Source organism: Mustela erminea, chromosome 13, assembly GCF_009829155.1.
Source record: "Mustela erminea isolate mMusErm1 chromosome 13, mMusErm1.Pri, whole genome shotgun sequence".
Classification (NCBI taxonomy): Eukaryota; Metazoa; Chordata; class Mammalia; order Carnivora; family Mustelidae; genus Mustela; species Mustela erminea.
The window spans coordinates 68,639,564-68,653,141 of record NC_045626.1 but is presented as its reverse complement, the minus strand read 5'-3'; the positions used below and the strand labels follow the sequence as shown (position 1 = coordinate 68,653,141).

Genomic DNA, 13,578 nt, shown 5'->3' with positions numbered 1-13,578 from the left:
AATCCAAAATCTAGATCATCCCCACAAACATCTCTCCCAAGTTTTCTCCTTCTGTTAATGGAAACTCCCATATTTCCAGGAACTCAGGTCAGAAGCCTGGGAGTCACCTCTGACCTCTCTTACTCTCTCACACCCCAGTCTGCAATGCCAGTGCCGTAATTGTGGTGACTCAGTTTTCAAAATGTGTTCAAACTCCACCTCTGTTCAGAACCTCCAGTTATCATTGTGTCTCCCCTGAATGACCCCGGTGACCGCACTGGTCTCCTGCTTCCAGCCCTGTTCCAGTCAGTCTCTTCACGACAGGTATTCTGAATAGATCAAGTCCTGTCTCTCCTGTGCTCATGTGGCAGGTGGCTTCCCTACAGGCTGAGAGAGCGTAAAACTGTAGTCCTTACATGGTGTATAAGGCCAATCACCTTTTTGTTTCACCCAGCTGTGGATTTTTTTTTTTTAATTTCTGCTGTCCTGTTTTAAATTTCCTGCATCTCGTTTTGTTCTCTGAATATTTTTAAAAACATAGCACCCTGAAGGTTCTTAATTTTTTTAGGTTAATGTAGCAATTTGTTTTTAAGATTTTTGCTTATATTGTCTGTTTCTCCTGAGCCCCTTTTTCTCTGTTCTTTTGGTCACTGTCTCATATGGGAGCTTTTCCCTAAATGTCAAAAGACCCTTTTGTTGTCTGTTCATATTTAAGAGTTAAGCACTAAAATATTAATTTTGGAGGCTTCTCTGTGTATGCACAGGGACTTGTAAATTGAAGGCTTCGCTTTAGGTTTTTGAGGCAGAGACAAGACAGTTTCACTGGGGAGCCTCCAGCTGTCAATATCTAAAAGCCTTTTCCCTGGGAGCACCTGGGGGGCTCAATCAGTTAAGTGTCTGCCTTTGGCTCAGTTCATGATCCCAGGGTCCGGGGATCAAGCCCCAAAGTGGGCTCCCTGCTCTGCAGTGAGCCTTTTCTGTCTCCCTCCACTGCTCCCCCTGCTTGTGTGCATTCGCTCTCTCTCTCGCTCAAATAAATAAATGAAATCTTAAAAAATAATAATAATAAAAGCCTTTCCCTTAAATTGATCAATTTTCCCCAGAGGAGTGGAATCCTCCAGACTCCTTTTGGGTTGAATGGCTTGGAGGCGGGTCTTGGTGGTTATAAGTTTGGCTCTAGGCAGAGGAGAGGGAATGGGGTTCTCACTGTTGTGTATGTGGACTCCGTTGAAGACCCTCTCCAGAGCTCTGCCTGGTATTCTGCAGTCGAGTGGCCCTCTTTTCAGCCTCTCCAGAGAGAAACCTGAGTCTCTGCTTGGGTAAAGAACAGGACCTGGGGCCCAACTGATTATGCCTGCCAACCATCCTGTTTCCATCTCCAGCCAGGCTCCCCTGTTCCTGATGCCTCATGTTCCCTGCTTTTCTGTCTGTGCCACCAGCTGGGTGTGCCTCGATTCCTCTGCTTTCTCCAATCTGTTGATTCAGTTGCCCCTTGCCTTCCTGCTCTCTAGCATCTAAAATTTGTTGACATCTCTTGTCTATCATCGTTGCTCCTGTTCTCTGTCATCGTGGGCTTACCCCTCAAAATATATGGGCTGTTATTTTATAAGGTTTGGGGAAGGAGGGAGGTAGGTGGACAGTAGTAGTTGATAGAAGGAAGTACATATACAAATGCAAGTGGTTCATTTCCATTAAAATTTTTCTAAATCAGGGACGCCTGGGTGGCTCAGTTGGTTAAGCTGCCGCCTTCGGCTCCAGTCATGATCCCAGCGTCCTGGGATCGAGTCCCACATCGGGCTCCTTGCTCCGCGGGGAGTCTGCTTCTCCCTCTGCCTACCAGTCTGTCTGCCTGTGCTCGCACGCGCTCTCTCTCTCTCTAACAAATAAATAAATAAAATCTTTAAAAAAAAATTTTTTTCTAAATCATGAACAGTTGTTGTTTTAAAAATTTTCAAATATAGACATGTGTAATAGGAAACAGCAGTCTCCTATAATCAATCTCTCCCTGAGAGATAAACACTGGTAATAGTTCGGTATACTGGAAACCTTTTCAGGCTTTTAATATGTATAATATAATCATTTATATATGTATACACAATGCATGCATGTACACATAGATGTTTTTATGTATGTATGCAAATATGTGTGCATACATTATATTTTTATGTAGATATATGTAAATTTAGTATGTATTAATTCCAACATATGGGTACTGGAAGTAAAAAAATTAATTTTTAAAAATGGTGTCATACATACTTTATGAGCTAGCTTTATCTTTTCACCTAACACCTTTCCTGGAACATCTCTCCATTTCAGTTGTACTTAGCTCTACTTCATTAAAAAATGACTAGAATGGCATTGATTGAATTTAACCTATCCCCCTTTGAGGGGCATTTCTTATAATTTTCTTTTTTTTTTTTTTAATTTTTATCACAAACAATAGTGAAGTGAATTTCCCTGTTTTTGCTAGCTAGAAGAAGCCATGAGTGGCGAGAAAGAAGGACACGTGTTAAAGGACACAGTTCTGCAGAACTGTGAATAGAAATTCAAAGTGACCAACAGGCACAGAGTTCTTGAGTTCTCAGTCACCTCACAGTGCCTGTTAGCATCAACGCAGTGTGCCATTGCTCTTACTTTCTTTCTAATCAACTTTTGCCCCTTTATTTCCTCTGCCTGTCTTTGGCTGTTTTTATAACTCCTCTGGCTAAATTTCAGTTAAACTAATATGCTGTGTTCCTGTAAGTACTAGGAATACCATTAGGCATTTGCTTATAATTTTTAATCTCCTGTATATGTAAATGGAAAGTGTAGCTACAGCTTTTTACTAATAAAAAATATTTTTTAGTCTGATGAAGGAAAACAAAAACTGGAGATTAATTCTTAACTTGGAAACTCAGAAAGTCAGATTTTTATTTTACTTTAACCTCTCTAATTGGTAAGATCTGGAGTATAACATTTTTTAGTTTTCTTTCTGATTTAAATAGTTCAAAGATTTTGGTCTAAAAAATGTGTTTTTATTCTATTCTGGTGTTGTCAAATAATGAGCCACACTTTTCTATGCTAAAGGCAATATGAAACTAATTTGGAAATAAATATCATAATCATGGATCTCTGATTTTCGTTTATTGCTGAAGGTTTTACTATGAGCAAAGAATACTTCGGAAGGCCTTTGAAGAATGGAAAGAAGAGTGGTGGGTTTTCCAGCGAGAGTGGAAACTCTGTGTTCGAGCAGACTGTCACTACAGGTCAGGTTTCATGTTACATTAAATTTTATTGATACACATTATTAAGTAGTTAATTGTTAGCATATTTCTGGTCAAAAGGTGAGAGGTTTTTGGTGTTTGTTTTCCAAAGATTCACTTATTTATTTGAGAGAGAGAGAAAAAGTGTGAGCAGAGAGAGAGGGAGAGAGAATCTCAGGCAGATTCCCCATTGAGCAGGGAGCCTGACATAGGACCTGATCCCATGACCTGAGTCAAAGTCAAGAGTCGGACACTCAGCCGATTTCCCCAAGAGGAAAAAGATTTTTGCCCCCAGTATTATAACATAAAATTGACATATTATCACTGTATGAGTTTTAGATGTATAGTGTAAAGGTTTCACTTATGCAATGATTACCAGAGTAAGTTTAATTAACATCCATCATCTCATACAGACACAATAAAAAGAAATGGGAAAAAAAAGAAAAGAGCTGGGTGGCTCATTCTGTTAGGCATCTGACTTTAGCTCAGGTCATGATCTCAGGGTCATGGGATCCCACTTGCACTGGGCTCCCTGTTCAGCAGGGAGTCTGTTTGTCCTTCTCCCTCTGCCCCTGCCCCCACTCGTTTTTTCTCTCTGTCTCTCAAATAAATAAATACAGGTTTTTTTATAAAACTTTTTTAGTTATAGGGGCGCCTGGGTGGCTCAGTGGGTTAAGCCGCTGCCTTCGGCTCAGGTCATGATCTCAGGGTCCTGGGATCGAGCCCCACATCGGGCTCTCTGCTCTGCGGGGAGCCTGCTTCCTCCTCTCTGCCTGCCTCTCTGCCTACTTGTGATCTCTGTCTGTCAAATAAATAAATAAAAGCTTAGGGAAAAAAAAACCTTTTTTAGTTATAATAGAAAGTCTTAGGGTTTATTATTTATTTTAAAAATATTATTTATTTATTTATTGGAGAGAGGGAGAGAGAGAGAGAGAATGAGAGTGAGCACAAGCAGGTAGAAGAGCAGAGGGAGAGAGAGAAGCAGTCTCCCTGCCGAGCAGAGAGCCGAACGCGGGGCCTGAGCCCAACGCAGGGCCCAATCCCAGGACCCTGGGACCATGACCCGAGCCAAACGCAGACACCCAACCAACTGAGCCACCCAGGCATCCCAGGAGTTATTCTCTTAACAACTTTCATACATATTATACAGCAGTGGTAACTATAGGCATCATGTTGTACATTTTATCTCCAGTACTTCTCTATTTTATAATTAGAAGTTTATGCCTTTGACCACTTTCCTCCAGTTCCCTCTCCCACCCCTGCCTGTGGTACTACAAATATGATCTTTTTCTATAAGTTTTTTGTGTTTGCTTTTAGACTCCACATGTAAGTGAGATCATAGAGTATTTGTCTTTATCTGACTTAGTCACTCAGTATCATGCCTTCAGGGTTCATCCATGTTGTCAAAAATGGCAGGATTTCTTTGCTTTTTATTTCATTGTATGTACAACTGCATCCATTCACCCATCCGTGGACACTTAGGTACTTATGTTGTTTCCATGTCTTGGCTGTAAATAATGCTGCTGTGAACATGGGAGTACAAATACCTTTTCAAGTTAGTGTCTTCATTTATATCAAATATATTCCCAGAAGTGAAATTGCCAGATCATATGGTAGTTCTGCTTTTAAATCAATACTTTTTTTAATTTTTGATTGACATATAATGTATTATTAGCCGCAGGGGTACAGGTCTGTGAATCGCTAGGTTTACAGACTTGGTAGTTATACTTTTAATTTTTTGTGGGTCCTCCATACTGTTTTCCATAGTAGCTACAGCAATTTACAGTCCCACCAACAGTGCACAAGGCTCCCTTTTCTCTGCATTCATGCCAGCATTTGTTATCTCTTGTCTTTTTGATGATGTGACAGCTGTGAGGTGTGAGGTGATGGTTCGTTCTAACAAGTACGAGGTGATAGCTCCTTGTGGTTTTGATTTGCATTTCCCCTATGACGGGTGATGTTGAGCATCTTTTCATGAACCTGTTGGCCTTTCACATATCCTGTTTGGAAAAATGTCTATATTGAGTTTCTTTGCCTATTTTTTTAAAAGACTTTATTTATTTATTTGACAGACAGAGATCACAAGTAGGCAGAGAGGCAGGCAGAGAGAGAGGGAATCAGGCTCTCTGCTGAGCAGAGAGCCGATGCAGGACCCGATCCCAGGACCCTGGGATCATGACCTGAGCCAAAGGCAGAGGCTTTAACCCAGTGAGCCACCCACGTGCCCCTCTTTGCCTATTTTTTAATTGGAGTATTTGGGGGGTTTTTTGCTCTCAAGTTGTATGAGTTCTTTATATATTTTGGATATTAATCCTTTATCAAATCTTATGGTTTGCAAATATTTTTTCCCCATTCCATAGGTTATCTTATTCATTTTGTTGATTTGTTTTGCTGTGCAGAAGTTTTTTTGGTTTGGTGGAATCCCATTTGTTTATGTTCGATTTCATTGTTTGTGCTTTGGGTGTCATATAAAAAAAAATCATTGCTAAGACCCATGTGAAGGAGCTCTTTTCCTGTATTTTCTTTTAGGGATTTCATGGTTTCAGGTTATATTTAAGTCTTTAATCCCCTGTGAGTTAATTTTTATGAGTGGTTTAAGATGGGGTCTAGTATCATTCTTTTATACGTGCATATTGAATTTTCACAGCACCATTTTTCGAAAAGATTATCATTTTTCCATTGAGTAGTCTTTGCTCCTTTGTCAAATATTAGTTGACCATTTATACTTGGGTTTATTTCTGGGCTTTTGATTCTGTTCCATTGGTTGGTTTTTATGCCAGTACCATACTGCTTTGATTTTGTAGCTTTATAGTACAGCTTTAAATCAGGAATTGTGATGCTTCCTGCTTTGTTCTTCTTTCTCAGAATTGCTTTGGATATTTTGGGTCTTTTGTGGGTCCATGGAAATTTTTGGATTGTTCTACTTTTGTAGAAAATGCTACTGGAATTTGATAGGATTTACATTGAATCTATAGATGGATTTTGGTAGTATCATTTTAATAATTTTAATAATAACAATTATGTAATTAAATTACATAATTTAATAACATTTTAATAATATTAATTCTTCCTATCCATAAGTATGGGATACCTTTCCATTTATTTGTGTCTTTGATTTCTTTCGTCAGTGTTGTATAGTTTTCAGAATAGAGATCTTTCACCTCCTTGGTTAAATTTATTACAGAGTATTTTATTGTTTTTGATGTTATTATAAATGGAATTGATTTGTCAGATAGTTCACTGTTCGTGTATGGAAATGATACTGATTTCTGTGTGTTTATACTCTATCCTGCCAAGTTTACTGAATTTTTTACTAAATAGTTTTAGGTCTGAGTCTTTAGGGTTTTCTGTATATAAAATCATGTCGCCTACAAATAGAGATAATTTCACTTCCTCCTTTCCAATTCTGATGCCTTTCATTTGTTTTTCTTTCCTGATTGCTTTGACTGAAACTTCAAATACTATGTTGAATAGGAGTGGTGAGAGAGGACACTTTTGTCTTGTTCCTCATCTTAGAAGAAAAACTCTCATCCTTTCTCCTTTGAGTATGATGTTAGCTGTGGGCTTGTCATATATGGCCTTTATTATATTGAGATATGTCTGGTCTATCCATAATTTGTTAAATATCTTTATCATTAATGGTTATTGAGTTTTGTCAAATGCTTTTTCTGTGTCTGTTGAGGTTACCCTATGATTCTTTTTTTTTCATTCTGTTAATGTGATGGATCGCATTGGTTGGAGAAACGTTTTGAATCCTATTTCTGTTTTTCTTCAAACTCTTTTTAGAATAAGATCAAAGTCCTAAATTAAACCCAAGCACATGTGCATGTGGGCACACACACACAGAAATACCTCTTTAAGTAGCCATTATGTGTTGCTCTTGTTAATGATTTGAATAGGGTTTTCTCACTGACTCTCACGTATAATTTCTAATTCTGAGAGTGTTCCATGTTTTTAAAATAATAAGTTGTTTTAAATTTTATTGATTATAGGAGAAAATATGTGTCCGGTATGGGACATTAAGAAAGTAGAAATAGAAAGAAAAAACTAAATCTTGACATTGGTACTCCCAGGGATAAGTAGAGGAAAAAGTAAAAATTAGAATTCTGTCAAATACACATTTTATACCTTTTTTATGCAATAAAAAATTAATGTATCTTACACATTCATCTTTTAAAAATAGTACTTACTCTCATAATCACTTCTTTATTTAGGTTCTTTGGGTCAGGGTTTCTGATTTGTGAATATTTCATATAAAATAAAGACAATGTTGAATCATTCTAATAAGCTTGTAGAGTACGAAATCAAGTCTTATGGGGCAACTGCCTTTGGCTTAAGTCATGATCCCAGAGTCCTGGGATTGAGGCCTGGATCAGGCTTCCTGCTCAGTGGGAAGCCTGCTTCTCCCTCTCCCACTCCCCTTGCATGTGTTCGCTCTCTTGCTGTGCTGGTCTCAAATAAATAAGTAAAATCTTAAGAAAAAAGAAATCAAGTCTTAGGAAATGGGGTAGAAAATACGGAGGGACTGACAGTCTTAATGTGTGTAGTGTATGTATTGAGAAGGAAAAGACAAAGGACGAGTGTCATTGACCATGTTTAGTGCAGAAGAGAGGTAATGTTTTATATTAATAATGTGGATGATTAAGGTGATAAAGGTATGACTGTCACTCCAAATGTCACAGCTTTGTGATGCTGAAGATGAAGTTATTCTCATATAATTCAAAGCCTATTTTTTTTTCTTAGTGATACTTTTTTTTTTTAAAGGTTTTATTTATTTATTTGACAGAGAGAGATCACAAGTAGATGGAGAGGCAGACAGAGAGAGAGAGATAGAGAGAGAGGGAAGTAGGCTCCCTGCTGAGCAGAGACCCCCCCCCCCCCGATGTGGGACTCAGTCCCAGGACCCTGAGATCATGACCTGAGCCGAAGGCAGCAGCTTAACCCACTGAGCCACCCAGGCGCCCCTCTTAGTGATACTTTAAGTAAGGTAAGGAGAATGTGAAGTTATTCACGTATAATTCAAAGTCTATTTTTCCTTAGTGATACTGTAAGGTGAGGAGAACGACTCTCCATCAAGGAGACCAAGTTTCACTGTGACTATGGGAAATAAAATTTTAGCTTAAGATACAGATATGTGGGATGCCTGGGTGGCTCAGTGGGTTAAGCCTCTGCCTTCAGCTCAGGTCATGATCTCAGGGTTCTAGAATCGAGCCCTGCATAGGGCTCTCTGCTCCTTGGGGAGCCTGCTTCCCCCACCCCCCGCCTTCCTCTCTGCCTACTTGTGATCTCTGTCTGTCAAATAAATAAAATCTTCTAAAAAAGTTAAAAAGATATAAATACGGCTTTTTTGTATTAGAAGTATCCGTGTTACTTTCTGAGTACAGAATGGACTGGGATTATTGAATTAGGAGTTTTGTTTGTTTGTTTGTTTGTTTGTTTTAAAGATCGTATTTATTTATTTATTTGTCAGAGAGAGAGAGAGAGCACAAGCAGGCTAGAGGCAGAGAGAGAAGCAGGGTTCCCCACTGAGCAAGGAGCCCAATGTGGGATTTGATCCCAGAACCCTGGGATCATGACCTGAGCTGAAGGTAGCAGCTTAACCAACTAAGCCACCCAGGCGTCCCAAGAGTTTTTTTGGTTTAAAGAAATGCCACTTGGGGCACCTGAGTAGCTCAGTGTGTGGAGGATGCGACTCTTGATCTCAGGGTTGTGAGTTCATGCCCCATATTGGGTATAGAGATTATAAATAAATAAACAAATAAATAAATAAACATTTTTTTAAATGTTTTACTTTTTTTTTCCCCCTCCTCAGATATTACTTGTACAACCTGATGTTCCAGACCTGGAGGACCTACGTGCATCAGCAGCACGAGATGAGGATCAAGTACATTAGAGCTAAGAATCATGGTGAGAAAAGGAAGTACATGTTTAAAGAAAATGCCTTCATTTATATGATTTTCTTATATGAAGACTTAATTTTTTGAGAGCAGTTTTACTTAGGTTCATAGCACAAAATTAAGGGGCAGATAGAGTGATTACCCATATACCTCTTCTGCCAAACATTCCTAGTCTCTCCCACTATCAACATCACTCACCAAGTGGTACGTTTGTTACAGTGAACCCACATCAACACATCACAATTACTCAAAGTCCATAGTTTATACTAGGGCTCACTCTTAGTGTTGCCCCCCCCTTTTAAAAAAAAAAATTTTATTTATTTATTTGACAGATAGAGATCACAGGTAAGCAGAGAGGCAGGCAGAGAGAGAGGAGGCGGCAGGCTCCCTGCCAAGCAGAGAGCCCGATGCGGGGCTCGATTCCAGGACCCAGGGGTCATGACCTGAGCTGAAGGCAGAGGCTTAACCCACTGAGCCACCCAGGCACCCCAGTGTTGTCCCTTTTATACACATGTATTGATCATTATGGTATCATGCAGAGTATTTTCAGTGCTCTAAAAATCTTCTGTGCTCTACCTGTTTAGCTCATCTCCTCCCCTTGGCAACTTTTTTTTTTTAAAGATTTATTTATTTGGGCGCCTGGGTGGCTCAGTGGGTTAAGCCTCTGCCTTCAGCTCAGGTCATGATCTCAGGGTCGTGGGATCGAGGCCCGCATCGGGCTCTCTGCTCAGCGGGGAGCCTGCTTTCTCCTCTATGCCTGCCTCTGCCTTTCTGCATACTTGTGATCTCCCTCTCTCTTTTTCAAATAAATAAAAATAAAATCTTAAAAAGAAAAAAAAGATTTATTTGAGAGAGAGAACATGAATGGGAGGGGCAGAAGAAGAGGGAGAGAGAATCTCAAGCAGACTCCGTGCAAAGCATGGAGCCCAATGTGGGGCTTGATCCCACAACCCCGAGATCATGGCCTGAGCCAAAACCTAGAGTTGGATGATCATCCGACATACCATCTAGGTGCCCATCCAAGCACCCATCTTCCCTGTGCCCAGCAACTTTTTACTGTCTTCATAGTTTTGCCTTTTCTGGAATGTCATATGATTGAAATCATATAGTATATAGCCCTTTCAGATTGGCTTCTTTTACTTAGTAATTGCACTTAAGGTTCCTCCTTATTTTTTATGGTTTGATAGTTCATTTCTTTTTAGTGCTGAATAATATTCCCTTGTCTGGATGTACCACAAATTCTTTATCCATTTCTGAGAAGGACATCTTGGTTGCTTCTAAATTTTGGAAGTTACAAATAAAACTTTCCATGTGCAGGTTTTTGTATGGACATAAGTTTTCATCTCCTTTGGATAAATACCAAGGATTGCAATTGCTGGATCATATGATAAGAGTATGTTTAGTATTGTAAGAAACTACCAAACTGTCTACCAGTGTGGCTGTGCTATTGTGCATTCCCACTAGCAGTGAATATGAGTGTCTATTACTCCATATCCTCACCAGCATTTGGTGTTGACAGTGTTACGGATTTTGGCCATTCTAATAGGTGTGTAGTGGTATCTTGTTTTTAATTTTTATTTTCTGATGACATATGACCTGAAGCATCTTTTCAAAATGTGCTTATTTGCCAGCTGTATACTTCTGCTGAGGTATCTTTTGTCCATTTTTTAAGTTGGATTATTTTCTTGTTGAGTTTTTAGAAATCTTTGTATATTTTGTAACAATCTTTTATCAAATGTGTCTTTTGCAAATATTTTCTCCCAGTCTGTGGCTTGTCTTCTCATTCTCTTTACATTGTCTTTTACAAAACAGACATTTTTAATTTTTTTTCAAAGATTTTATTTATTTTTTTGACAGAGAGACACACACAGTGAGAGAGGAAACATAAGCAGGGGGTGTGGGAGAGGGAGAGGCAGACTTCCCACCCAGCAGGGAGCCTGATGCAGGGCTTGAATCCCAGGACCCTGAGATCATGACTTGAGCTGAAGGTAGACGCTTAATGACTGAGATACCCAGGCACCCCAAAACGATTTCATTAAAATCCAGCTCATCAAATTTTTCTTTCATGGATCATGCTTTTTGTGTTGTATCACTCCCAAGGTCATCTGAGTTTGCAACCTTTGTTATTGTCAAGGAGTTTTATTGTTTTGTGTTTTACATTTAGGTTAATAATCCATTTGAGTTAATTTTTCTGAAGAATGTAAGATCTGTGTCTAGATTCTTTTTTTTTTTTTTTGCATGTCTAAGTCCATTTGTTTTTGCACTATTTGTTGAAAAGACTGTTTTTGCTCCATTGTATTGCCCGTGATCCTTTGTCAAAGATAAGTTGTCAATAACCTGGTATTTACATGCGTCTGCTTCTGGGCCCTCTCTTATGTTCCATTGATCAGTTTGTCAGTTCCTTCACCAATATCATGTTGTTTTGATTACTGTAGCTTTATAATAAGTCTTGAGGTCCAATAATATCATTCCTTCAACCTTGTTCTTCTTTAATATTGTGTTGGCTTGGGGTGCCTATGTGGCTCAGTGGGTTAAAGCCTCTGCCTTTGGCTCAGGTCATGATCCCACAGTCCTGGGATCGGGTCCCACATCAGGCTTTCTGCTCAGCGGGGGGCCTGCTTCTCCCCCAGCCCCCACCCCGCCTGCCTCTCTGCCTGCTTGTGATCTCTGTCAAATAAATAAATAAAATCTTTAAAAAAAAATTATTGTGTTGACTATTCTAGGTCTTCTGTCTCTCCATGCAAACTTTTAATCAGTTTGTTGATACCCACAAAATAACCTGCTGGGATTTTGTTTAGGATTGCTTTGAATCTATAGATCAAGTTGGGAAGAACTGACATTTTGATAATATTGAGTCTGCCTATCCATGAAAATGGAATATTCCTCCATTTGTGTAGTTCTTCAATTTTGTCAGAGTTTTGCAGTTTTCCTCATATTGACATTGTATATATTTTGTTAGATTTATACTTGATGATTTCATTTTTGAGGGTGCTAATGTAAATGTTATTGTGCTTTCAATTCCAAATTCCATTTGTTCATTGCTGGTACATAGGAAAGCAGTTAACTTTTTTATATTAACTTTGTATCTCAGCCTTGCTATGAATTGCTTATTAGTTCCAGGAATTTTGTTTGTTTGTCAGTTCTTTTGGATTCTCTATACAGACAATTTTACTGTGAACAAAGACAATTTTACTTCTTTCTTCCCAATCTTTATACTTTTACTGCTTTTTCTTGTTGCATTAGCTAGAACTTTTAGTATGATGTTGGAAAGCAGTAGTTGAGGGGACCTGGGTGGCACAGTCAGTTAAGTGTCCCAACTCTTGGTTTCATCTTAGGTCTGATCTCACTGTTGGTCTTGAGATTGAGCCCTGTGTTGGGCTCTGCACTCAGCACAGAGTCTGCTTGTGTTTCTCTCTTCCTCTCCATCTGCGCCTTTACCTCCCCCACCCCCCCACCCCTCCTCTCTCTTTCTCTCTCTTTCTCTAAAATAAGTAAAATAAATCTTTGAAAAAAAGAAAGGTAGTTGAGAGGGGTCATTTCGGCCTTGTACCTGATCTTAGTGGGAAAATTTTGAGTTTCTTATCATTAAGTATGATATAGGTTTTTTGTAGATATTCTTTATCAAGTTGAGGAAGGCCCCTTTCTTTTTCCTAGTTTCTGGAGAGCCCACATTTACTTTTAAAGAAGCTCTTGGGGAAGACAAGTAAATTACCTCTGAGCAAGAACTTGATCTCTGAGCAAGAACTCCTGTACGGTCACATCCCTCTGGTTTTCTCCATGTGGCATGGCTTTGGCACCTACAACTCATTTAAGCATGATTTCTGTGAAGTGGCTCTTCTTGCCCTCCCACAGCACCTGGGGTGGTCATCTGTCTAGCTATCATGTGTCAAGTTGCAGTGCTCACTTCTAGTCTTGTTTGTCCAGGTTGCCCTTTAGTGATCTTGTGGCCAATTTAGCTCTGGTCAGTATCTGGTTCCTCTGTGAGTTGAGTCCAGAGACCCATATTGGGAGTCTAAGAGAAAAAGACACTGAGTTTCAGAATGATGGTTCCTCCTGCATTAGCAGTTGTCTCATACCCATTTCACGTGAATGCTTTGCAGCCACCTCAAACTCAGCAAGTTACAAATAAAACTTAACTGCCCCACATTTAGATCTGCTTTTCCTAGCTAAGTGAGAAACCTTACTGAGGCATGGCCTATCCATTCCTCATGCCTCATGTCATTCATTTATCTGTGTTTATAATATGGCTCTCCGACGTGTCACTTGCATTCATCTTTTCTTCACTACTGTCTGATTCATCCTCTCCTTTCCCCCAAAGTTTTATAAGTTCCTCTTCCTTCATCTCTCTGCATTTATTTTCTTCCCCTTCTCATTGTCCACATGGCTATAATAGTGGTAAGATATAGGTAAGATCATGTCACTCCTGGGCATATAAATTCGTTTGGCTCCTCTTTGCTAAT

At 39.3% G+C, this 13,578-nt stretch overlaps 1 protein-coding gene across 12 annotated transcripts in view; it reads left to right on the top strand.

Moving 5' to 3' along the window:
- Window positions 1–13,578, top strand: part of SFI1 (SFI1 centrin binding protein) — a 105,460-nt gene that overhangs the window by 32,403 nt on the left and 59,479 nt on the right. For all 12 annotated transcript variants that reach the window (XM_032309961.1, XM_032309962.1, XM_032309964.1 and 9 more), the window contains 2 exons: window positions 3,114–3,224; window positions 9,034–9,128. In XM_032309961.1, the coding sequence (XP_032165852.1) occupies window positions 3,114–3,224; window positions 9,034–9,128 (206 nt within the window). The remainder of the gene's footprint in view (window positions 1–3,113; window positions 3,225–9,033; window positions 9,129–13,578) is intronic.